At 42.1% G+C, this 26,824-nt stretch overlaps 6 protein-coding genes across 6 annotated transcripts; 2 read left to right on the plus strand and 4 right to left on the minus strand.

Moving 5' to 3' along the window:
* Positions 1–966: 966 nt before the first annotated feature.
* EV420DRAFT_1484330 (uncharacterized protein) lies at positions 967–1,872 on the minus strand (the record flags this gene model as incomplete). The annotated part of the gene is made up of 4 exons (XM_060470063.1): positions 967–1,091; positions 1,148–1,308; positions 1,483–1,737; positions 1,790–1,872. 4 exons carry the CDS (start codon positions 1,870–1,872, stop codon positions 967–969), a joined length of 624 nt encoding a protein of 207 aa, XP_060325416.1.
* Positions 1,873–4,933: 3,061 nt separating this feature from the next.
* On the minus strand, positions 4,934–5,548 carry EV420DRAFT_1277115 (uncharacterized protein; the record flags this gene model as incomplete). Its single annotated transcript, XM_060468003.1, has 1 exon — positions 4,934–5,548. One exon carries the CDS (start codon positions 5,546–5,548, stop codon positions 4,934–4,936), a length of 615 nt encoding a protein of 204 aa, XP_060325417.1.
* A 3,163-nt stretch (positions 5,549–8,711) lies between these two features.
* Positions 8,712–9,347, plus strand: EV420DRAFT_1484332 (uncharacterized protein; the record flags this gene model as incomplete). Its single annotated transcript, XM_060470064.1, has 4 exons — positions 8,712–8,736; positions 8,785–8,893; positions 8,956–9,158; positions 9,301–9,347. The coding sequence occupies 4 exons, from the start codon at positions 8,712–8,714 to the stop codon at positions 9,345–9,347; spliced, it is 384 nt and encodes a 127-aa protein (XP_060325418.1).
* Positions 9,348–10,405: 1,058 nt separating this feature from the next.
* Positions 10,406–11,737, plus strand: EV420DRAFT_1648415 (uncharacterized protein; the record flags this gene model as incomplete). The annotated part of the gene is made up of 4 exons (XM_060478160.1): positions 10,406–10,691; positions 10,742–11,208; positions 11,259–11,544; positions 11,601–11,737. The coding sequence occupies 4 exons, from the start codon at positions 10,406–10,408 to the stop codon at positions 11,735–11,737; spliced, it is 1,176 nt and encodes a 391-aa protein (XP_060325419.1).
* Positions 11,738–20,759: 9,022 nt separating this feature from the next.
* Positions 20,760–22,289, minus strand: EV420DRAFT_1648417 (uncharacterized protein; the record flags this gene model as incomplete). The annotated part of the gene is made up of 4 exons (XM_060478161.1): positions 20,760–20,797; positions 20,851–20,990; positions 21,977–22,125; positions 22,179–22,289. 4 exons carry the CDS (start codon positions 22,287–22,289, stop codon positions 20,760–20,762), a joined length of 438 nt encoding a protein of 145 aa, XP_060325420.1.
* Positions 22,290–22,387: 98 nt separating this feature from the next.
* On the minus strand, positions 22,388–22,961 carry EV420DRAFT_1648418 (uncharacterized protein; the record flags this gene model as incomplete). The annotated part of the gene is made up of 3 exons (XM_060478162.1): positions 22,388–22,680; positions 22,751–22,769; positions 22,824–22,961. 3 exons carry the CDS (start codon positions 22,959–22,961, stop codon positions 22,388–22,390), a joined length of 450 nt encoding a protein of 149 aa, XP_060325421.1.
* Positions 22,962–26,824: the final 3,863 nt, after the last annotated feature.

Consider the following 26,824-nt stretch of genomic DNA (forward strand, 5'->3'; position numbering starts at 1 on the left):
AGCGATTGTGGAATAATCTACAGGTCTCTAAATACAAGAAATTTTGCCATTGTGATGCATAATCCATCCTTGCAGCCAGAAGTTGGTTGATCTGCGTTTCTTTGGGGTCTATTTTGTTCACCTCGAGTCCACATATTTGGGACATTGGTACATTTCACTACTGTACATTGACTGTACAATAATATTTTCATCAATAAAGCATCATGCATCACAGACAAATTATCGACAACAAAATGAGATACCTCTTACGAACGGGTGTTGAAAGAAGTCTACAGAACTACCAAAGTTGAACATGAGTACTTATGCTGGTTTTGGTCCTCGCCGGTTTTTGAAATACCAACCTCAATTCATGTTCTCCTCACTGGGGTGATGGACAAAACAGATTCAGACTACTTTGAAACCTATTCTTTAAATCAATTTATCCTTAAGTAGTGATCACGTATGGAACCAATAACTGCATCTACGTCTACTCTGAGATGATAAATTTTTGTTCCGATATTCATTTAAACAGCCATTAATGACACGGTTCTTCGTCCATGGGCTGCAGATATGTCCACAACAGTTGAAAGTGTGCTGTTTCATATTGTGGTGATGTCAGCCAAAGCACTAAATAATCAAGAGAAGGATGTTCCCTGGTTGTATTCCATTCTATTTGCATGAAATAGTACATTTAAAAACAAATGAAAATTTTAGAAACCCAGAAGTCCCAAGTACAAGTCCCAAATAAAACCACCAGCCTCTTCTGGGACACCATTAAATGACATGGCCTCAACAAAGTCATCACGATCCTCCGCCATGTCCAAGTATTGCGAAATTAAGACCTCGGGGTATTGATAGATATCCAAGTACAGTCAAAGAAGCCTTGGAAGACGTAGGGATGCCCGGGACATTTTTTGCAGTGACTCTTGTCCAATAGGTCCTTGACGAACAGCATCGTGGACATTCCTATGAGCTGGAACTTAAAAATCAATTGCCATCCCCAAGGTGAAAAGTGCGATACCAACTTGTAGTAGAAAATACTTCGTTGTTGCTGCTGTTGGTGACATGGACAGTGGAAGTCAGGTGAGAACTTTTCGATGGGCTTCCGTGGCCTACATGTAATCAGACAAAAATGAAACATCAAACAAACGCGAAAATAATCACTGACTGGTGGGCATCTTCGAGTGTGAGATGTCGGCATTGGACTGCCTCTGCTTCTGCTTCTGCGACAACGATCCTCCCAAAATTCCTGGCGAGGGAACATCAGGACTGGGGACCGACAGCTGATTGAGGTGGGGACGGGGTGGGGCGATGTGAGGACGAGGTAACCTGTCAAGAAGACCAACAATATTGCTTGATCGAGACATCTGGCAGATTAATGCGTTTTCAAATCAATCAAACCCAAACGCTGCCCTGTATTGAGGTAGGGAGCGCTCCATCTGCTCAGTCGCGTGTGCCCTAAAAATCATGAAAACATGTCCTCGTCATTGACATCCAACTCACTCTTGATAAAAGATTCCCGATCTGGCTCCAAAGATTACAGACCAAAAGGTTGTCCCATTCTGATCGAAGAGGGCAGTAATACCAGGCCAGTCTTCCCAACCTCGCAGAGAGGAACGAAATGATGCCGGGTCTTCTGTTCCATGCAATGCTATGAACGGGTTTAAACAACTGTTCAACGCCATTGCCTGATCGTGACGCTGACAATAGACAGCGACCGGCCACTTTGGTCCGTTAACTCCATTGACAATCCATACACTAGTGAAAACGATCAATATGTCGAAGTTAAACAAAAGTGTTAACAACGTACAGCTTGTTATTGTAGATGCCAGGCTCTGCCCCTGGAACTCCTGGGGGTGCAAGAACCACACAAAATGGTATAGTGTGAGCCATGTCAACGGTGATCACAAGAATGAGTTTGATTATCATAACACCTTGTTCGATATTTATACACTTCAATTTATGCTTGAAGCTGCAAATATGTCACCCTTCGTTCCCAACAAAACACATCAGAACCACAACGTTTCCATGCTTCCAGCTATGTCTAGCGATGTGGTGCATGACTTAATGTGACAACTGCTCACTAATAAGAACGATTGCCGATGATACATGTGGCACACATCGGAGAGGCAGATCGGGCACCATAAAGGATAAATTTTGCTGATCTTGGCAGACTTAAACTTGTTTTAATACCCTATAAAATGGACTTGGAGAGGCTTTATACGACGTGGACAATTTTATACATTAAGGGCTGATGAAAGACGTATCCATTCAAAGATAGGTAGGAATGGAAGGCTACCCGCTTTTGAAATATTTACTCCACTTTACTATGTTATGTTTTCACTTCGTGAATACCATAATTTAACAAGTAAAATCATTTTCTTTCTGAGAAATGAAATTATTCAGTGTGCCCAAAGTCTTCTCTTAGGTAAATTAGTATGATAAATTTAGAGCATGGCTATCACAACCCAAAGTGTGACACATCGTGGCTATTCGTCCGTTGAGCGGCATCTCTGGCTTATGGGACAATGTGTCACCGCTTCGTATGCGAATGAACGTATGTGATTCTATATTGGGGGACATCCAGATCCTGAAAAAGATGACCTGGAAAGGTCATGAGTTTCTTTATTGCCCCAAGAAAAGATTTATTTGTGGCAATATATACTAGTGGTCGTCATTGATGACTTTGATACCTTGCCTAGTGGTCTACTTCGGTATACATATTGATGCCAATGAATTGCTGAAATAACGATATAAGGTGGGAGCAGACACGACTTACATGCGAGCTCTTTTGGTGGCAGAAGGCTTATTCATATCATTAGCCTTCCATTTTTCTTTTCCTGCTGGCTCTTTGAAGTCTGATGGGTGGATAACCAATTGAAAAGAGTGAAGGAATATCATTAGAATGAGCGTTTGCAAACACACCCATACCTTTGGTGGTTTTGAACAGTTCACCTCCGAGATTGCACCGAGGACTGTAGTGTCGATGGATTTGGAGTTTGCCATAATATCATGTTACTTGGTATCCTTTGTAAGCAGCAATCGAAGACCTTGACAGGCAAGGTAACAAAAGGGCCTCGCTGGACCAGAGACATTCTCGTAGCATAATCCCAGCATATGGTAGCATGTGAGATCACAACACATATCTTACTCATCAGATTTTTTTTAAAGAGTAAGGGCCTCTGCTTCTGCATACTCAATCTCTCGTCCTTCACTACTGGCTTTTCTCCAATGGTGGGTTACATGAAGCCGTTCTGTGTGAAATTAGCAGTATAGCGAACTGTCGATGCTACTCAATGAGCCATATTAAGTGCACATTTTGCACGAAAGATGAAAATCAGCTTCACTGCGTTTAAGATAAAATCGAAGCATCTTGCAGCAATGGTTGTGTGGGATCAGCTGCTCTCTACTCTAGACTGAGAGTGAATATTGAAAAGTGATTTCTCCAGTAGCCCATAAGAGGTTCCCAAATGATAGTGGAACCCAGCCTGAGGGCACATCGAGCCCGATGAACAAATTTCAAATTGCTTGCTGACAAACCAGCTTAATCATCTAACATCCACACAGACGAAGTTCTTTTAATCTCAGGCAGGTTTCATTACAATTACTTTGAATCACCCCCTACCTCATTAAATTCATGGGCTTAGAAATTATGTATGTCAAAATGTCACAACAGTTGGAAATCCGAATTTTCGTGCATGGGATGGAAGACAGTACCGAAAATGGGTTATCACTGTGTATAATAGAATGCTAATGGCTGGGAAAGACCATTAAAGGTGCTATAGCGATAATATCCCTTGTCTGACAATTTTTCGGGGTGACAGAGAGTACGGAAGCTCTTGAACAAAGATAAAAGGCATGACAAGGTGCTCGTTCAGGACTCACTGTGATGGCCCATGATATGAAATTACATATATTGAATTTTTGACACTTTTCACTCACCATCTTACCAAGGCCAACTCTGCTGCTCGTAGCACCTTTAAAAAAAGATCACGTGTTCGCAACATGTTTTCCTGTATATAGCTAAGTTAGTTGGAGATGGGAACTAATGCACTACAGAAAATGCTTTGTCAGGTTTTTGCATATCCTGGCTACGTAGTGTTTGCGATGCAACCTTTACCTAGCTTAGTTGCTTATGTAATGTTCTGGCTGCATTTTCCTCCATATGACTCTTTGGTGCGTGCTCAAAATGGTGTACAAAGACGCTGTAGGGCAACTTTTCAAAAATTCTCATTCACCTTTCTCCCTGAAAACAAACATAAAGGTATTTTGGACAGTTGTGCTTGTCGGCTCTTCCTAGGAACATCAGATTTGCTGGATAGTCAGACAAGAACGTGTTATTGTCGATACATATTATTCCAATGTGGCGTGGTAAATCTTTCTTCAGTCCGAAATTGTTGGAACTATTGCAGTAGGAGGCTTGCAGTAGGTATAATACTGAATTGTTAGCTACTAGAGCTCCTAATGAGCTCCTTATATACTACACAATGTATCTAGAATATTCTACCAAAAGTACTAAATATATCTAAGTATCATGACAAAATGAGTAAGCCGAAGCTTCGGGAATCTTCTAGTTTAAGCTTGAAGTTGCAAATCCCAACAGAAATAACTTCTCTTACCCTTTACTGAAAGCTCATTTGTTTTAAGTCTACTTTTCGCAGCAAGTGATTTTTGCAAAACATCACTTTGGTATTCACTACTGAATATATTCTACTGGCTTCACTTGAAGCGATCTTCAGAATTCGGGTAGTTCGAACCAGTGACACCAAGCATTGCAAAGATGGTGTTGTCCAAAATGTTCTAGGGATCCATCCACATTTCCGTCCACAAAAAGCTGCTGTCCTGCGACTCTGGAAACGAATTAGAGCTATTCTAATACTGTAGCACATGTGACGTACTCGGATTTTGCCATAACCTGCGGATCGGTCAACCAGGAACCTGCTCCTGATAAAAGTTAATCACGGATCGCTGAGAATCTTGAGAGAAAAATACCTTGGTAATCCGAAACAAATGCCTTCTCCTTAGTGAAACGATACTGAATATGTTGCAAGAAGCATAGGAACACCGCAATACGATGTTGCTTGTCGGAGCCCAAGTCGATAGGCTGAGGTGTGCCATTGCACACGTATTTGACGAAGTCATCCTCTGGCAAAAGCCTTTCCACCAGGGCACAAAATCCATGCCAATCCTTTGGTTTGACAGAATCAGGCTTCAAATTCATCACAACTGCGGCCTCCACAAAGCGAAGATCTGGGATTGGCCCAGAAGGTGTGCCAAGGGAGGGTGCTTTGCTGAGTACCATATCGAGGCTCATGTCATGTAAAGCATTCGCCCACAACATGGTGTTTGCCTCTCGAAGGATGCAAGTTCTTTCGAAACTTTCGGTGACCCTCCTGACATCTCCGCTCCTGTTAACTCCTTGATATGGATGCTTGATACAGACATTGCCTTGGAGTGCCTGCGGAAGTTGAACTTCATGCAAGGCGATGCCGACTTGCAGGATACCGTGGTGCGTGGTCTTAAACGAGCCTGACCCGAGGCGTTTCTCAGGGCCTTCAGCCCAGTCCATGTAGATATGACCTCTGGTTTGAGAATGAAAGGTGAAATTCAGTCTGGTGATGATCTCAGATCGCAACTGAGGGATATTGCATATTTCAACCACATGTTCTGGCTTTCCTAGTCACATTATAAGTATCGGTGAGATTTTCAATGAAATGAACTTACCCGGTTGAGGTTGAACCTCTACATACGTCCCTCCCTTCTGAATGATATCTGGAATGGCATTGAACCACCTTTCGCATACACTTGGCATAATATCAGGACAGACATGCTTTTGCCCTCCCTCGAAGTCCGATGATGGAGACAGCTTTGTTGGACTTAGCAAGGAAAGAGGCAGAATGAGGAAGGGCTTACTGATCATTTCGAAGATGATTTCGAGGAGGAAGATGACTGGTCATGTCCCTAAAGAAATATGTCAGCCTCAGCGGAGATCTAGACACTTTCGTTCGTACCAATGATACTGATGGTGGAGGTCTTGTCGCTACTGATACCTCGGAATCGTAAAACAGAGTGTTCTTTCCAGGGCTAAAATCACCATTATAATAGATAGCTCGCTCACTGACCTCGGAGTCACACTATATATGATCATTAGCAAGCTGACAAAGCGGCAGAAACATAACATACAATTGATGGCTTAGAGATAGCTGCACCCTTCCTTTTCCTTATGGCTCTCTTTACAGGCGTAGACTGTAGCTTGTGTCAGTTAATACCAGCCATAAAAGAATGAAGGAACTAACTGTCAGGGTAATTTCACCTTCAGCTGACCAAAGGTCATATTTGTCAGCGGTAGCAGGTTTGATGACCATGTACCAATTTTCCTGGGCAGGTTGAACGAATTTGATCCCACCTATTCCTTTCTTTCCACCGTTTGTCAGACCTTTGTAAAACAACTCAGTTGGTTCGTCAGGATCCCCATCAAGTATTGGGGTCCACCCTGAATCAACCAGAAAGAAATCCCCAGCGACGAAAGAAAACCCTTGGACCTTCAGGTGGTCATGAATGATAATCAACAAGCTTTCAAGGACAAGGTTTGTGATGTCGCTGCGGGAAGTTGCAGGCGGAAACTTCACACCCCATTGTATGTTCTGCCAACAGTGAGGATTTTGAAAACAAATACGTAACAAGGATTCCATACCCAGAAAGAAAGTCCTTTTTTAGTGCCATTTTCTCTTTTTACCTGAATGAATACCTTAGCCGATTCACCACTTTGGCCCTCTACAGCCCATCGACGATACTTTTGGGTGTCACTTTGGTGTCGAATGTGAGCCATTGAATAGCCAGTCCTTAAGGAACCTTTCTTTAATCCGGAGGGTACTGCAACTGGCAACCTGGCCTCTGGGCGAGCTCCTTAACATGGCAGGAATTCAGGGAAGGAAACTAGAATGCTGAGTTGAGATGCATACCTTTCGCTTTAGCATCGTTTATGCAACGGTCAATTTTGGCAGCATCAGGGATCATAAAGACATCTCCAGAAGATGTGAGACTTTGCTGGAAAAGCTTTAAGAGAACGTCGGCTGCGGCTTCCGCTTTGTTCTTTGCCTCGAGAACTTTCTGTAGCTCTGCTCGCGATACGGTCGAAACAGCTGGAGATAGCTTTGTAGTTGCTAAGACAATTTTAAGTATTGATTGACAGAAACAAAAAGGTTCTCACAAGAGGAAGCTCGTCCATCGACACTCTTGGACACCTCTCTAGCACGTTGAGTAGCAGCATCTATATGAAATGAATATCTCAGTAATAGAATCCAACAAATGAAACCAAGGACATACTTTTCCGAGCAGCGAGACCTGCACAAGCACGGCAGGTAGTCAACGTTAAGGTCTGAGTCCCAAGTTTGCTTAAAGTAGCAGGTCCATCCACAGCGAGACAGGCTTCAATTTGGAACTTTTCTTCATTAGGCTCGAATTTGTAGGGCTCTCCTGTTGCGGAACGCTTTTTACAACGCATGTATTGACAATGATCTGGACTCAGATCGGGAGCGAAGGTCACGTCGAACACATCTGCATGGTCTTTCCAGAATTCAGCTTTGCCCGACAATTATTTAAGAATAACGCATACCTGCACCTCCCTGGAAGAAGGTACCAAATGTAGAAGTTCGAAAGGTCCCGGACATTCAATGAATCCAACGTCTCTTCGGCCAAAAGAGGTCTCCATCTCCCTGCAACATACAATTTAAACGGAGCGGACAATGTGCACCCTGCCTGAGGTTCCATGGCAAGACGTTTTTGGAGTACGTTCAGGACATCACGTACAGTGAAATCGTTGTCTACCCCTAGGAATGTAATATCAACACCGACCTTCAAATCTTCGTTTCTCGTCACTTACTAATGGGCAGAGTACGAGGAGAAAGGCCTTGGATAAAAATTGTATAACCTGTGCCATCATGTGCTTTCTCAGTACCGCCAGCAGGTTTGCGGACCGATACCGGGCCTAAAAAAGAGGAAGTTTCAGTATAAAGGACTCCAAGTTTACATGTACTATTTACCTCGGTAAAAACACAGTTGCGATATGAATATAACGCAATGTAGAAGGTTAGTTCGTCGGTAGCAGCAGGTTCCTAAATTCGTGACCCTTGATTGCCCATTTCAAACAATGAACCTTACCAATGACTAGCAAAATTCCTGTGATGGTGAAAGCGACAATGGATAAGTTGCTTTCAACCATGTTTAGGGTTTGAGCGATGTCAAGATTGAGAGGATCATCCATGAAAGTGTGGAGATGTCCTTCCGTTCTCTCTGGCTTATATATCTATTTGCGGCTTTTCCGGGAAGAACTTTTTCCATAAGGCTTTGTATTTTTTAAATTATTATTGAAAACCTATGTAGCCATTTTAGCTAAGAGGAAATCTGTTTTGTACCGCTATTTTCGGTTTTTTGGGTACTGTCATCATAAAAGGCAGGGCTCCCTGCCGGTGACATCTTTGGTCCATTGTAAACTTTTTTAGTTTCATCATTTTCGAAAAAGCAATCATTTACGAGACTGTCCATCAAAGTTACGGAGAAGTACTTCCATTCTACGTATCGTGTGCAGCAAGCAATAGTCCTTTGAAATTCATGAAGGACTTCCACAACCTCCGTTCCGCAGTGCATCTTTATTTGGTCCTGACAAAGTTAGAGACCAGACCTCCCACTTTCTATAGTTCGTATTCCGACTTTCTTTGCGAAGTTCGTTAAACATGCCCAATCAGTACTTGCCGCTGGGTAAGTTGCAGCTTTCCAGGTTCCTGTTGAAATTGAAACAAAAACCAGTTCCAGAAGAACTTATTAGACCTAGATTGGAGGTGCTATGGAGGATGGAAGGGGGTATGAGCGACATCGTTATGTGCGAAGAATTACAGAAGGTTTTCGATATGTCAAAGTACTCATTAGGGCAAGTTCAACTTTTTGACTGCTTCATATTATTCACATTGTTTCGCTCAGCCTATCCAGCTTCAAAAGAATGAGGAAGCACATGGGATTTTTAAGCACAAGGCAGCAAAGGCACACCGTTGAAACGATCGCTGAACCTATGGAAGAGTTGAGGGAGCATTTCCCGAAGGCAGGATTCTTTGAATTGAAGAAACATTTACGAATCGACCACAATCTACTCTTTCTATCTGCAGACTTCAACAAATCAGGGAAAGGTTGTTTAAAGACATATATTTGGTACTAGTGAGCTACACAAGATGTAATACTTGCGCTAGCAGGGTTTTAAGACACGATTGGATGAATAGTGACTTGTGTTGAGCAACTGCGCTCGGTCTAACTCTGATACTTCAAAACTAGTGGCACTCTGGGCCAAATACTGGGTCTCACAAGCGGTCTACACTTGACTAGCGGCACCCTAGGCTCGACTAGTGGCACTCTTGGCCTAAGAACAAATACTTTAACTCCGAGAAAATACTTTAACTAACTTCGAAATGCTCTGAGTCACTCCAAGACAGAATAGTAACTTTAAGACACTTCAATTCGTTCAATACTATAGGTGACTAAGCAACTAGTAGACACTTCGTCGAGGTTAAGCACAAAAGCCTTAAATTGGGGCACTAGAATATGGACTAGTAGGTCACAATCGTGGGGATGGCTTGCCTGGCTGCGAGGCTGCCCCTTCTACTACTTATATACTACAGAGACAGGTACAGAATAAATATAAATAGATTCTTTAGGGGTAATATTGGTAAGGATATCTTGGCTAGTCACGAATTATGGTGAATAATCACGCAATAGTCAGCCTAGCCTGTTCTTTCTGTCGGATAGCGGGTCGAGGGACTCCGCTATTGGGTCATTTCCGCACCCTTTGCCCAGTGGTGACACGGCTATACGAATAGTCGGGTAACCGTGCCTGTAGCAACTGCTCGATCGTGATCAGGGTGCAGCCCGGCTATACTAGTGCTGATCGTATGAGATCTGTATCACACTAGCCGGATCTGGGCTAAGGGTTATGCCTTTACTGGTTCATTTCTAAGTCCTTTCAGAAGTGCTCGCGTGACTAGTCCTCCTGACTTAGGCGTTCATGCCAGGATCGGTCCACTAGCGACTGAATAGTTGAGATCTGTGTGGGTTCTTACTTCTTGTTTGGGCACTAGCAGCTGTATTCTTTACTAGTGACCGTATTTTACTAAGTCATACTAGCTTTGGAGGTGCTAGTCCGGTCGGCTGGTAGGGCTGACCCACTAGTGGTATCATTCCTAAGTCCTGACCCGACTAGTAGCATGCTAACTTGACTATCAGTCCGAAGTCTCAACTATAGCCCTTGATATACGACTAGTATAGGATAGACCTGCAACAGTATTGTTATAAAATCACAAAATCTAGGTGTGAACACGTAGACGGCGTATCAACGTTTCTAGGTTCATCCTCCAGCTGTGATCACTGTTACGCCCTCACTAACATGGCAGGCAGAGAGACAATCAAGGAGTGGACTCATGCGAATGAGCCCGCGCTCATCGCCAGACGACTTCAAAAGGGCATAGTGCGAAAAGTATTCTATTGTGCCGGTGTCAATGACCGTTGGTGCTTTGATCAACACGACAAGTGGAAATACCGATTTGGTCTCTGTCTTCACGCTGGTGTCGATCCATTTACTGGGGTCATAAAATGGATGAAGATATGGTGGAATAATTCGAATCCGATTTTGATTTGCAAATATTACTTGGATGTCGTGGAAGATCTTGGATGTGAGTACAACAATGTCACCTTCGCATCTTAGAGCTCAGGAATTCTGCAGATGGCCCGCTTCTGACTCAAAGTGACGTCGGTAATGAAAATGGAAACGTAGCTCGGGCTCACACTTTCTTGCGACAATGGGCTGATCCGGAGTTATCTAATACCGTACAACACCGTTGGATGGCAGAGAAGAAGAATATCCTGTCTGAGATAGTTTGGAGTGTACTCCGTGCGACTTTTAGCTTCGGCTATGAGGGTGTCCTCCAGTTCGGTGTGGAAGAAGGATGGTATGATCCGAAGGTCCCTTTGGAAGCATTAGTCTCTCTTTTCTCATGCATAGCAGCTCACATATCGGTCAGTTTGGTATTTCGTTACATTTTTATTCCTTGGCTACAACATGAGCTGGATGAATATGTCCTCAAAAACAACACAACCAAAAAAAGACACAATCGAAAGGTAGCCCGTCCAAATGGCGTCCTGTTGCTCATCGAGCAGGCCCCGGAGCGATTCGACGCTCAAGATTACAAGGTAGAGCTAAACAGATTCATCTCCAACAATTTGTGAAAGTCCATTTTTAGGTCACTTTCAGCCCTGATTCCATTCAGACTGCAAGGCAACTTTATGCACCAGCTGATCATCCTGTGTTGGAACTGGTCCCAGAATCATTTTGGCGATGTGCCGAGGTCTTTATGAATGAGCTTGGGAATCCCGAAATAAGACAAGACTGTGTCTGGGATATATATCTTGGACTGTTGGGCAAGTTTCGTGAGCATAACATCATCACCATAGATGAATGGGATTTCTTCATCGATAACAACTACGATGAAGAAACCCCAGAGGACGTGAATAACCCTTTGGTGCTAAGTATGTTCACTCACATTTTGTCATTCATTTGAAAGGTCTAATAAAGCGATAATCAGAGCCACGGAGGAGTGAAGAAGTTGAGAACAGTCGAGAATTAAGTGAACAATCGGGTGAGGAGGATTTTGAAATATCAGGAGAGGCGCCTAGGTTAGAGATGTCATTAGAGGACTTTTTGCAACATATGCAAGTATAGACTTCGGTATTTCGAAATACACATATAAGCATACAGACATCGAAAGAAGACAATGACTATTCTTAAGTCAGAGAAGCCCCGTTGCAAATCCAGTGAATCTGGATGAAATAAGACAACTAAAGAAAAATTTCTAATGTATCTAAGACGGAACCGCAGTCTATCTTGCTCTTTGTAATGGTAGTGGAAGCAGAAAGGAACAGGCAGGCATAAAACCAGGCGAATCGAAACGTAGTGCAACCTTAAATCCTTCGTGCCACCAGAATCTCGTGCCAGTGAAAAGGTGTGACGCTAGATACCAGAGATAAAGTGGACTTCCGACCGAGATGAAGATATTGCGGATGTCGTTCTGCAAGTGGGGCTATATAAGGCAAAAATGGCAACTCAAACCAAATGCATTGAAGACTTGAAACAACTGCGAACCTTGTCTAAGGGCCTACTGATTTATGGTCAACAATCTCAACGAAACCAGGTGAGTCCAGCAGAGCATCATCCTTGGGTTTTGTTCCTATGTAAGCCCACCATGCTTCTGAAAGTTCTAAGATCTGAGCGTGTAAACATTCCCTGAAGGTGGTAATTTTTTCGCTTTCCCAGATCAGGGTGTTGTCGGTTAAAGTTGAATCTGACTGAAAAAAAGGGACAGATAACATCACTGATAGATAGCGCTCCATAGAGGAATTGTTTACCATGATTTTACAGTACCTTGATGGGTCTGACATGAATGTTTCCACGAAGTGCAATAAATATATACCGCAGTCGTAAGAATTCGTTTGCTTTGGCACCTGTTCTATCAATAAGCTTCTTGCCTTTTTCTGTTCTGACACTTACAGAGGCAGATTGCGTGATGGGCTGCATCATGTTCCGCACTCCTTTCTTGTCCAATGCTTCGAGAACAAGGTATTTGGTCAATGCCGTCAAGGTACCCCCATGTTTGGAGCCCAGCGAATCCAGTGTAAAAATCTGTGTTCTGAAATATGACTAGTCAAACAATGAATCTGATGTCATAAGCAAATACTCTTACATGTCATCGTCTTTAGCTTGTCGTGTTTCAGAATTACTCCTTTGTTCACCTTCAACGTCAGGTTCGAGTAACGTCTCATTCCCTGTTTCAGCAGGCAAAATCATACGCCCTGGATTGTAAACGATAGCAAGGTACCAATGGACGCTAGGGGAGATGGTCATGGTCAATCCTCTGAAACAGGCGTCAACTAAATACCCTCGGTGTATCGGTACGATCAAGTACATCTTGGCAAAGATATCAATCTTTGATGTCCAATGGCATACATCGTCATAGTTTCTACAAACATTTGAGCAAGTCCGAGGTATGTGAATGAGAAAACGCCGTACTTTTTGAACTTTGGGTACCAAAAAGGACTAAAAACGTGAATCTCACTTGCGATTGCAGGATTATTTTCTTTTAATTTTTCGTGCGAGAGCCTGTAAAAAAATGTCGACACAAAAAAAGAACACCTTGATAGATATGTACAATAGTGCTAACTCTATAAGGTTATTGTTCAGATAGACACCTGGTTTCAAGCGATCAAGGTCACTTCATCCGATATTTACACCACCGGTGGTCCCCCAAGGATAGACCAGCACTCTATAAAGAATCATTCACAAACTTTCTAAGAGATAGAAAAATACAAACAACTCATCAGGCTCATTTGTTCCAACTTCCAGCTCTATATCACCATGGGAACTGTCAGATAAAGACCCGCTGCTAAACAACGACTGAAAAATTAGTCTTTACATATGGGTGTAGAATTCTCACCGACTACGAGGCTTCTTAATTGGGTGATCCAGTTGAAATTGGAGTATCCTGCATGTCGTCAACTGAGTTGAAATGGTACTCCACGATAAGTGTCAACCAACCTCGGCCTTTCTCTTCAACGTTCGGCTGATGCCTGTATGAAAGTCTCTCAGTGACAGCAACTCCAAGTTAACCTTGGGGCACGTATTGCGAAAGTCTGGTTCTTCATCGGTTGAATCATCAGATGATTCTGTTGTGCTTTCTTCATCGCCTTCAGGAGATATACAAATGGTACGTGGCTTCGAAGGCTCTACAGCGGTCAATTAGTAGTGATAAATCGTTGCACGTTAGGATGTACTCCAGGGCCTAAGACGACATGCCTGCATCAAATATGAATTAGAAGTGAATTATAGACGTGTCACAAAACGCTAGTGGGGGTTGAGACAAAAAGTGATGTAAGTTTAACGGGGAACGACATCTTCTGATGGCCGAATAACGTGACATATATGAAATTAGCATAGCCGGGCACAACGGAGTTTAAAATTGATATCTTAGGAAGCAGTATCAAGAATAAGAGAACATGCGTCATCAGTGCTCGGATTGGCTGGGCAACAAGGACCGAAGTTCATGACCGGTGATCGCTTCACGGAACCATATGTCACAGCTTCTTCACGCACAACGGGAAGCACTGGAACTAAATCCAATGTAGGTGAACGACAGCAGGCAAAGTGAAAGAAGAACTGCCAATTATTCACGCACCTTATAGCAACTAGAAACATCCCTTATATCGGCTACGGCAGGAAGACCGATGCAATGAATTCAGAATTTTTGGGAGACGACAATTGGAACCACAAGCCTTTAGAATGCGATGATGATAGATCAATGCTCCACAATCAGAGTCACGCAACAAGAAATTGCAAGATGAAGGTCTAGACTGGTATTCCGGACCACAATGCGGGGCAAAGTACACTAAGACTACTGATGTTGTGATTCCATAGTATAATCTTACTGCCTAGTCTACTCACACTTTTGTTCCCCATGTGTGAAGCTGGCAGGCTCCCTCCAGAATGAGTGTCCAGTTGTCGGTAGGTGTTTGTGAAATGATGTCGATGTGCAGCCTGTAGCTCCAGATCTACTACAGGGCTTGGTGGCTTCGTCTGTGTCCTTCTTGTCGTTGGGTTATCCCATACCATCATTCTTGGTGATTCAAGTTCATTCTCCTACGACATTCCATTCTGTCCTGATGTGATAAGTGGCTGTGCCCCTCGATCAGGTCAAAATTTGAAATATCATACTCGAGCTCGATGCTCTGCTGACCAAATGAAAGAGCATCAGGGAGCCTTGCCAGAACTTGTCTCAAGGTCATGGAAAGAATGCATAAGGGACAGTAATAGGCTTGCACACGTCTACCTAGTGTGACCATGTCCGCTTCCAGACTATCAGCGATTCACCATTGATATATCCCAGTGAAAAGTTGGTCGAGGCGTTCTGAGCCAAATCAAGCCAGGAGGAAATGATGGATGTGCCCTCACTCCACTCGATGTGGTTACCAACTCAGATCGAGCTATTTCGAGCCTGGTATGTCATGGGTTTTCCATTAGGCTTCGTAGGGCTCGATCTCATTGCTATTATTATTTTATTATACTATTAATGTACATGAAATGATTCAAATCCTACGACGCTACACAACAGCGTTGGTCTACGGTACCCTTCCCACTGCGCCTACAGCTGGCTTCTGTCCTGCTTGGATGCTTCAATTGGGTTTCCCGGCCTGAAGATAGTATCAAAATAGAAAGCATTAGAAAATATTAAATCAGTACATATTGATAGGAACGACGATTCTATGGTTACTAAAAGAAGTGAGCGAAAACAATAGTAGCAAGCGTGACCTAGATTTAGCGAGCCCAGAAATATATGCATGTATGAAGGAGGACGTACCATGACCACACCCAAGTGATGCATAGATGGCATATAGGGCGACTGTATGTCTTAAATATCGAAAAACAAGAGCACAACGAGACGTACCTCAGAGGCATCCAGATGTCCTGCTATTCAAACGAGATTCCCAAGGACGTATTGCTGCTGAGGGTGTCCGAACCAAGCGCATATATCCACCCTTTCATGGCAGTTTCAATCTGTAGAATTGTATCGCTAGGCTTCGTGTCAGTTTGCCAGTAAGAGGCCAACATGAGGAGGCTATAGCAGTGAGAGTGTGAAGCCATATCCTGCGATAATACAGGATCCGGGTGTAGGGCGACAGTGAAGACGGCGAATAGGCTGGAAGGCGACAGGGATGGTGGTAGTAGAAAGGAAAGAGGCGTTCAGCACGTCACCGGACAACATTCACGTGTGCGGTCAGATCTACCAGCTCGACTTGGTCAATGTGGTTTGCACTCATGAGATTCGGCATATTTCAGTTAATGATTGGACTCAGAGAAATTTGACTCCGGTATTCTTGTATGTGCTGAGTAGAAAGAGGTGTAGCTGTGGAGTTCAAAGCTTTCTTGTATATGCCACTTGATCCGGCTTGACCACACTACATGGTATTCTTTGCGGCTTGATTTGGCTTTTGAACCCTTTTCTCTGCTTCGAGTAGCTACAATAAATGAGGTCGATCTGACCCTGCTTCTCTAATGATTTATGCGTGAAAAGCGCACCGGTTTTGGCGCTGAATTGCTTGACAGGAAACTGAACTGAATCTATGAACTGCAAAATTGAGATCCATTAATGTCAATGAATATTCATGCGATGCCACTTTGTATAATTTGTACGCAACATCCACCAAAGTGGGGGAAGTCGAAGCCTACGAAATTTCGAAGCTGGGTGCTGACATTGATGTCACTCAGTAACATCCTTGTGGCATTTTTACTTGTCACCGGTCATGCCTTTAAGCTATCGACACACTAGAGAGATATGGTTTCTTTGTTCTCGGAAGAATCAGTCCGAGCCACCTTTTGCTGACTTCGAAAATGTATCACTAGCGGGTTGTTTTAAACTTTGAAAACGTGCGTAGAATGTCGACATGATGTGCTAGTAGATAATTGGGCCACAGTGAGTTTTACGCAAGGTTAGTTCAACTCGTTCCTCTACGCCTTAGGCGGACCTTCCCTGCAAGGTGTTCCAAGGACGGCGAGAATTTACATAAAGTGGAGTATGGGTCTTTGGGATTGTTTATACGGATTCTTGAGAGGAATGGATAAGAATTGATGAAAACGCTATGGGTGGACATTCTCGGTTGCACTTTTCCATCGATCGATAGTACAAGCCTCAAGGCATGTATGATATTGGTCAGCGCACTTGCCCCCGGTCAGCAGTTACGGGTTGTAATTGTCTTATCCGCACGTGTATCAATGAGAACATGCTTAACAAAGTCACAGAGCTCATAGCAATGCCCGTATGATTCTTACATGCTTGCTTCCTCGGTAAAAAAAAAAAGACCCAAGGTGACCTACCTGCCGGTACTGGAAGACTGTAAGACTGTTGTATTGGTCGACTCTGCTATATACTGGAATTCAAGTTAAAGGCGTGCTTAGCTAATCCCAGTTTTGTATCTGTTTGTCTGTCTTTTGGTCGTTCTACAGGTTGCATTAGGAGTGACAGTCACAACTGTTCCATGGAAGACCTAAAGAAGCAGACATTGACCCGGAACCTGGTGAAAAGAAGGCATTGCTTTGGGCACCAGGAATTTTATGAGAGTACCATATCCAATTATGGATTCGGGGTTTGAAAAGAATGTTAATTAATGAAAGGCATAGGAACATATCTATATACTGCAAGGAGCAGTGTCAGGGGTTCTGCGCATCACTCCATTTGAAATAGAGCGTACCAGTCTTGTATTCCATACAAAAAGATTGATGGCTTCACTTGGCTTGAGCTTGGCTATGGAAAAACCCTCTGCTCAGTTACTAATTAGAAAATGTATTGGGGCAATTTATTTTTTGGAGTGCTGATGTGCTCAGTAATGGTGAGTGACAAAAGGCTAGTGAATGGCTATGAATACCACAATACCAAAACCCTCTACTACTCTACACAAATCACCAAGCAGTCTACACTTGACTAGCAGCATCCTAGGCTTGACTAGTGGCACTCTTGGCCTAAGAACAAATACTTTAACTAACTTCAAAATACTCTGAGTCACTCCAAGGCAGAATAGCAACTTTAAGACACTTCAATTTGTTCAATACTATAGGTGACTAAGTGACTAGTAGACACTTCATTGAGGTTAAGCACAAAAGCCTTCTATTGGGGGACTAGACACTACTAGTGGGCACAATATTGGGGATGGCTTGCCTAGCTTGCTAGGCTGCCCTTCTACTACTTATATACTGCAGAGAAAGGCACAGGATAAATATAAGTAGATTCATAGGAGTAATATTGATAAGAATATCTTGGCTAGTCATGAATAAGGGTGAATAGTCATGCAATAGTCAGCCTAGACTGGTCTTTCTGTCAGATAGCAGGTCTAAGGACTCTGGTATGGGTCTTTTCTGTACTCTTTGCCCCACCATGCTCTACTAGTGATGTGGCTAAATGAATAGTTGGACAACTGTTGACACACACGCAATGCTTGCATATGTGTAATTTTGTGAATTCTATGAGTTCAAGCATGTGTCAACCCACTAAGTAATATTATAATGCATAGCCGGCATAGAGTGGCACCTACTGAGGCAGAGGCAGCATATAATAAAATAATCTGAGTGCAGCACATGGCTTAGACTTAGAACGGCACACTGGTGTCATTTAAGTGTGAAGTCACAGTGCCTAACTCACACCCTATGCATCCCTCAGCAGTGCTTCACTCAAATAAAATACACTGAGAAGATAATATATTAATGGAGCTTCACGCAACATTGATTTATAATGCGTGAACCCTGCCGATCTGGCAATCACTGAGAAACATCATTCAGAACTGAGGACCACCCAGTCCGAGCCTCCTGAGAGGATTTCAGCTGACATGAGAGAAACCCTGTACCCAGAATGAAATATTGAACTAAGAAAAGGTGGTGCAGCAGCCAAATAAAGATACCAGCTTGCTAGCGATGTGCATGGCAGAGGAATTAAAAACAAGGAGCCAATTAGGAGAAATATTCCACATGATGTGGCAACTCTAAACCTTGCCAAGTGGAATGAGCAGCATGTTACCGAGCACTAACTTGGATGATTGACTCAGAATATTAATTAGTGACCATGCGATTGATGTGTCATGGAGAGGAAATGGCTCTGGGGTAGAGCATATCTATTTTTGATATTTCTATTTATATAATCAGCTGTAGATAAAAGCATGGTAATTAGAAGTAGGTAGAAAGCTTTCGGACCCCTGCAGTTGTGACACAAAGCAGAGAGCCTAGTGTGCAACCAAAGGACTTGTGTTTGTAGCTTCGAGTGAGAGAATATTATTGGATTTAGAATTATTTTGAAATGCTTGAGAGGTCGCAAGGCATGCCTTGCTCATGCATGATGCCTAGCTTGATTCTGGACAGTAATTGATTGTGCTCAACTCAGAGAAATATTGTATTGTGATAACTTGAATGTGCATTTGTGTTTGTGGAACGTGTTTGTGAATTCTGAGTTGTTGCAAGTGGCAGAGGTTCGAACCCTTTGGCTTGTCAATACTCTTTGAGGGTTTTTGGTTTATTCCCAAGTAGCATAGGTTCAAACCCTGTGACTTGTGGACGTGTTTCTGTGTTTCTGTGTCTCTGGATTGCATAGCTTTGAACCCTGTGGATCTATGAAAGGTTTTTGAAGTGTTTTCTGCTTAGAGCGCGAAGCTTTAAGTTGTGTGTAATTTGTTTGACAGGTTGTGGCCACCTGTGTGTTGTGCGCAATGTCAATTGAGGGTTGTATGTTCTTGTGGGACATTTGTGGGCTTGTGAAATATTACTTTCGCCTCAAGGCCAAGTGATACATATCACTCACCTCCTGTCCTAAAAGTATTTGGACTTAGAGAATTCTTTTGAGCTAGCACGCTATTATATCTTGAAGAGCACAAGAGATCTTTTAATTCTACTGTTATTGTGTGCTTGCATCGCACATCTCCCCTGAACTACTGAGATTCTGTGTGTGTGAGTGTGAGAGTGGGTGTGTTTAGTGTGTCTACGCTATCGCATTTCAAGCTTGGCATGCACAGAGCCTCTTCACTGTGCCTGTAGCAACTGCTCAATCATGATCAGAACGCACCTTGGCTATACTAGTCCCGATCATTTCAGATCTGGATCGCACTAGCCAGATCTGGGCTAAGGGTTATGTCTTTACTCATTCATTTCTAAGTCCCATCTGAAGTGCTCATGTGACTAGCTATCTTGACTTAGGCATTCATGCCCAGATCGGTCCACTAGTGACTGAATGGTTGAGGTCTGTGTGGGTTCTTCCTTCTTGTTTGGGTGCTAGCAGCTGCACTCATTACTAGTGACCATATTTTACTGAGTCTTACTAGTTAAGAGGCACTAGTCTGGTCAGCTGGTAGGTCTGACCCACTATTGGTGTCATTCCTAAGTCCTAACTCAACTATCAGTTCGAAACCTCAACTATAGCCCTTGTTATTTAAATAGTATAGGATAGACATGTGATAGTATTGTTATAAAATCATAAAATCTAGGTGTGAATGCATAGACAGCATATCAGTGCAGCTGCTCAATAAATGCTGTTGCATCCTCTGATACATCATCTTCAGCAGTCATTGTTGCCTCCAAAGCTGCTATCTCTTCATCCTTAGACATACCATGCATAAAATCAAGAGAATAACTGTGCTTAAAAGCATACTTCACCATCTGTAATGCTTCCATCAGATCAGGTGATATTTGGTTGCACTGAGCTGTTGCCATCTCCTTTCCTGACAAAAAAATTCATTCACATGGAACTGAGGTACCTTGAATGGGTAGAATATCTATAGCCATCACAAATATGGTCAGATATACTTTTTGATCATCTTACTCTGACATGAATACACAACTCAAACACATCACAATAGTAAACATACCTGCCAGTACTTGACCATGTCATTGCCACACTTTACATCAGAGAGATAGACCTGTACTTTGGCTTCAAGGCTTTGTGGATAAACAGCTGTATCAAATAGATTATCACTGAGAAGATCATTTGCCCAATTGGTATGACCCTTAGCCTGCAGGCCAGCAGGAGTAGGTGGCACAGCAGAAATATGATGATATTCATGAAGCTAGATCACAATAAAAAAGAATGAGATGGGAATGAGCAAATAATTCATGAAAGACCTTATCCATAAAAAGATTTGGTGTCAGCTTCATCCTCAGGGGCATATCAGTTGAACCAACATAGCTTAGTGTTTGGATTGAGAACTAAGAAGCTGATGTCAGTGTCATAAGAGTGGAATAATGCTAAATCAACCTACTTGTTGCTAAGGTGTATGCTGGTACCACCTCTGTATGGTCTTGGTAGGTCTTCAGTTTCTTAAGACTATCTTGAATGGCTGGTGCAGTCTCAGGAAATTTGATCTTGAGATCTTCCCACAGTTGCATCATTCTTTGGAAGCTGGGTATTGCCAATGTAAGAGTTAGTGTCTTATCTGCAAAAAGCTTCTGTTGAAATGCATGTGGTACCTGAGATGCTACAATTCAGAGAGTAACAGTGATCAACAGTGATAAAATATACCACCAAAATTTGATGAATGATATTCAAGGCCTTCCATTCATTGTTAGATAACTGGTGCTTTCAGAGTTCTGCAAAATCCTTGTTCTCTAGAAACTTCTCGATACCCTGACATGGATTAGCATATCAGACTTCAGTAACAATTCTGAGAGAGGATTCACCTCACATAATAAAATTGCCCATTCTATCATAATGTCCATTGATGACCAGCAAACATTGACATCCAGAAGAGGCTGAAGAACCTTGATGTCAAGTGACTTGAGAACACAGGCAAAGCTGTGTTGTTGCAATGAAGAAACACAGATCTATAATTATATTCAATAAAAAAATTCTAAGCAATTGATCCCGACTTATCACACGAATTAATGCTCTTATAGTCAATATTGGATCCTGGACAATGTCAAGATGTTCTAAAACAGGTTTGAGAAAGCAAGGAATACACTGATAGGTAAAGCTAACCTGAGAGTAAGACTGCATCTAATGCTGTTACCACTGATATAACATCCTTGCAGGCAAGATTAACAATATGTGCAAAACCTCTGATATAGGAATATTTTAGCAACTCAAATTTGAAATAGAAACAAACAACCACACCATATTCTTTGCTCTGTAGCAACAAATACATATCTTCAATGCTGAAGGTCATGCTGGAGAAACACCATGAATATTTCATTATTTCCAGCATTGTCCATTGTAATCCAGCCCAGCTGGTGTATTCATGTATAAATGATATTCCAAGTCAGCAATTAAAAATACAGACCTTCAATTAATGGTTTGGAAGTCTACTTGTGATTCCAACATGGTTGGTGATATAAAGGAAAGCTACTGCTAAATGTTTGCTCTCATGGCAACCAGGAACCCTGCAATACCCAATGAGATCAGAGTGGAGACATATTATTGTCAGACCATCTGCATTGATCCCAATCGCTTCCATCCAGTGTGCTGTAACTGCCATAAAATTGATGAGGTTGAGATCAGTGGATAGGTCCATTGTTATTGAGATTTGGCCAAGGGATGACTACAATTAAATGAGTGAGAAACATGTGTATTAAAGCATAGAAATACACTCACCTCTATCTCTCCTTTAAGTGTGGCTATGTACTTCTCCCATGTCTCAATCACACACTTCCAAATGTATGTGTGATGAGGAATATCATAGTCATTAAGTTCTTCCCAGAGCATAAGAAAGATTCATCATAGCTGTGGGCATTCAATCAATTTGATAGACTGAGAGTTACTGTTCAAGAGATTGAAAGCATCCATGAAGAGAAAGTACATACCTAATCATCCACAATTATCCATTCAATGATTGCATCAACAAATGCATCATGGGAGTACTCCAGAATGACAAAAGAATCAGCAGGTAATGGTTCCTCTGTGAGTCTGGCAGTACCATTCTGACAGTGGAACCTTTCAGCAGCTTTAATCCCAGCTCCTTTGACCAATACTCCCATTTTGTCACATGCAGAAACCCAGAGCTGCAAGTGATCCTTGATGAGGTGATATTGCAGGCCTGTCATACCAGTTTTGACACTGTATATCTTATCTTTACCATTCTTCTTATGTTTGTCACCTGCATTAATGACCAGATGAGAAAGTAAGCATATAAGAGAAAGTACCAACTACTCACTGACACAGCTTACACACATGGCTATCACCTTCCTGAATATAAAAGGACCATACATTGTCAGCATTTCAACCAGTACTATCTCTCACAGATGATGGCAAGCCTGAAGAATCAGATGATGAGAGACTTTGCACATCTGACACCAGTGATCCTGGAACTGAAGAGAGTGATTCATCTGCAGATAATGGAGTTTTCAGTGGATTAAAATGAACAAATTGATATGACATTGTGTTTGCAGGAACAGTGTGGGTAGGCATTGATGGCAATGGATCTTCAGAACCTTCGAGAGTGTATGGTGATGATGGTGGGAGCAGCAATGCTACAAAAAGGTTCTCATCATCTTCTTCCTATCCAACAATGCCTAAATGATACTCTAGTGTTAGAACTCCATCCAGATCAACAGCATGTAAAACTTGTGTGTTAATAATAAAGGTACATCTGGTGTGAGGTCCTCCTGATAGCATGGTTGGCTACATTGGGGACTACCCTTGTGATCTCCACCAATGCTTGACTCAGAACATTTTTCATGATAAGTGGAGTGGATGTGCTGACTAACCTTGCATGCTGTCCCTGTTTTTATGCATTGGAGATATTGGATGGTCAGTAGCTATGTCGGGGGATTTTTTCTTTTGTAAACATTGTTTTAGTTATGCAGCTAACAGATTTGTTCAGCTAAAATTCAAGTAAATGAATATATGACATACATTTCTGTGTTGCTTTCTTCATGGCCTTTTTCTTGGCTGGCTTTGCATTGCTACCTGATGCTGTTGGCTAGTTGTGAGTAGACTATGTCTGATTGAAGCAGCACCTGTATCTTTAACAAAACCTTTGACCTGGAACATGGTTTTGAGCCCTCCACCAGGCAAGGTCTTTTCTCCTTGAATTATATTTCATAATCCTCAAAGATGTGGAGGCATGACAGGATTGAGGAGTGAGTAGGTGGAAGTAAATATCAGACATTATATACAAGAACAACACATATACTGGTGTCAAGGGCACAGACCTTAAAAAACCACAAGAATCCAGAGAATGGGGTGCATTGTGAAGGTGCAGAGGGAGCGAAGGAGTTTTAATGGAGAAAAAAAATGATTCTATTTGGAGTTGGCAGGTGTGCTGCTGCATAAATGTGTTTATAGATATATGAGAGTCAAGGCCAAAGCAGTTAATAGACCAGTGTGGGACTACAGCAGCCTGGAGACACAGAATATGTTGAAATATATTATAGAATCAGCGATATGGCAAATAAGAGGCAGGAAATTGCGAAAGTGCACCATGAACAATGGTGAAGGTGAAAGAAATTGAGTATGATGCCAACATACATATCAGCATCCTGATTAGGATGAAGCTATTGGCTTGGCCAGCTTTGGGCTGGCTTAAGCTGACAATACACTGAGCCAAGCTACAGCAAGCTAAGGAGCTGATAATCCTGGCTCAGCTTAGTCATTTCTGGCTTGGCTCCATCGACTCAGCAGTTTTAGCCTGAGCAGTGGCAACACTATCAAAATCCATTCATAAATCCACAGGGTTCTAACCTATGTGATCCTGAGACAAACAGACACAGATACATGTCCACAAACCACAGAGTTTGAACCTATGCCACTTGGGAATAAACTAAAAACCTCAAAGATTACTAACAAGCCAAAGAATTTGAACCTCTGCCACTTGCAATAACTCTGAATTTACAAACAAGTTCCAAAAACACTGTTATGGATATTGGGTATCTGTTGATTTAGTGTGTGAGTCAACATATGCCTGTACTTGGCCTTCTCAGTCTTAATGGTGACTTGATCATACTTTCTCTTACTTTCTCTATTCTTCATGCTTATACTAGAATATCATGGAACATTGTAGAATAATAATGACTTGAACCTTCTCTTAGTATATAAACTTATAGATAACATTGTATTAAAAGCTTTAGCTAATCTATTACTTTCAACTTACCACCACTGCATAAACCCTCAGCTATCCTTAGTGCTTGCCTTCACCCATAGCCTGTAATAGCATCATGATTACAGGCTTTCTATATCAGTAATTGCTCTATGCTTACCAGCTACTTTCCTCTAGTAATTGCTTTGCACTTACTAGTATCCTTTATCTCGCAAACTGGACTACTCGGGTCTCCTCACAAACTCTCACCAGAATCCATTCTATTTTCTAATGATATATATCTCTTATAATTATCTCTACCTCACTTCGATCACCACTCCTAGCCTCATGCTCACATATCCAGATTTCAGCAGAATCTTAACAAACACATATGCACATTCAAGTTATCACAATACAATATTCTCTAAGTAGAGCGCAATCAATTACTGTACTTGACTCAAACAAATTGAGCATGCATGAGCAAAAAGTGCCTCACAAGCTCTCAAAGTATTCAAAATAATTCTAAGTTCAATAATATTCTTTCACTTGAAGCTTCAAATAAAATCCTTTTGTCATATACTAAGTGCACTGCTTTGTAGTATAACTATAGGGGTCTAAAAACTTCCTATCTACATGTACTACTGCTCTTATATTTACCATTAACTATATGAAATATAAATACTGAAAATAGACAATGTTCCACTTTGGACTCCCTTCCCTTGCATGCCGTGTCAGCTGCACTGATAGTAATCATTATTTTATTCAGCACTCTATGTCAGTGCATGTGCCACTGCTGTTTTCTCCACTTGACAAGGTCTAGCCCTGCTATTCCATGTGGTGTGTGTCTTCTTATTGGCTCTGCAGATTCAATTTTAGTGCTGCACAATTTATCTAGTGAGCAAGGTTTATTTTATTGATTGCCATGCCATCATTTCTAGTTTAATATTTCATAAGAGTCAAGGGTTTTATTTCTCTTCAGCCAAGAACTCCTCAGAGAGTTTGGACTTTGTGATTCTTTGTTCAGAATGATGTTTCTCAGTGATTGCTGGATCAGCAGGGTTCACATTATAGATCAATGTAGTGTGAAGCACTCTTAATATATTATATCTTCAATGTATTTAATTGAGTGACATGCTGCAGAGGAGTGCATAGTATGTGAGTATAAGAACTAAGACTTCACACTTAAATGACACAAGTGTGCTGCTCTAAGTCTAAGCCAAAGCCATACACTCTACTCTTATTATTTTTATTATAGTGCCTCTGTCTCAGTGAGTGTTGCTCTATGCTCTACATGCACTCTTAATATTATTCAAAGGTCATGCACACACTTGTATTCATAGAATTTGCATCCTGCCAAATGACTTTCACCACTCTAATGATTTTTCATCAGTATAATGCCTCCATTTCAGAAATACACCTTCTTCCTTACTTGGGCAGTCAGGCCACCTTCACTCCACTGTCACTTTCTTACACCCTCACTCAATGAACATTGCAGATGAGCCTGCAGGTGATATTTTGTCTCCCAAAGTTGTTGAGAGCAAATCCACTGGTAAGTGCAATGCTCTTTCCCATGACCTACCCTCACTTCAAGCATGCCTGTCATAGCTTTAGACTTTGCTCCAGTTCATCAACAGCAAGGATGCTCACACAAGTACAGCAATGGCAAAGAGAGAGCCTATGCACATGCTCTCTCTCAGCAGGCTTATTATGAGAGGTGTGCTTTCTATGTTCTATTGTTCAGCACCTTTGAATCACTGAGCTCACTTTTTTTTGATCAGAAATCATGGCATCCACTGTCAGAAAGGATGCAAGCAGTATGCTGAATGCAATGGAAATGCAGAACATTCTCTTGCCATGTTGTATCTGCTCAACCTCAGTGTGCATGCACACATGCTGGTCCTGCAGTTTCTTTGTTTGTCCTTGCTATTACTGTTACACATTTGCTGTCTTATTTAATATTTATTACAGGGATACACACAGAAGATCAGTCACTATGGAAGAGTGGACAGGCACTCTACAGCAGGTGCATACCAAACTGGCCACAAGACTGGAAAACAGTTCTCCCTCAGCCCTTGCAGCCCATGCTTTCACCAAGGCTACTGACCCTCAAAATAGTGATCTTACAGCTGTTCTCAGTGACATGTTGAAGCCATTTAATAAACTTTACAGTTGCTGCAATATAATAACCACCCATGTTTACTGGCTGGCAGGGTGTACAGACTTG

This window comes from Desarmillaria tabescens (assembly GCF_030435595.1).
Source record: "Desarmillaria tabescens strain CCBAS 213 chromosome Unknown EV420scaffold_50, whole genome shotgun sequence".
Classification (NCBI taxonomy): domain Eukaryota; kingdom Fungi; phylum Basidiomycota; class Agaricomycetes; order Agaricales; family Physalacriaceae; genus Desarmillaria; species Desarmillaria tabescens.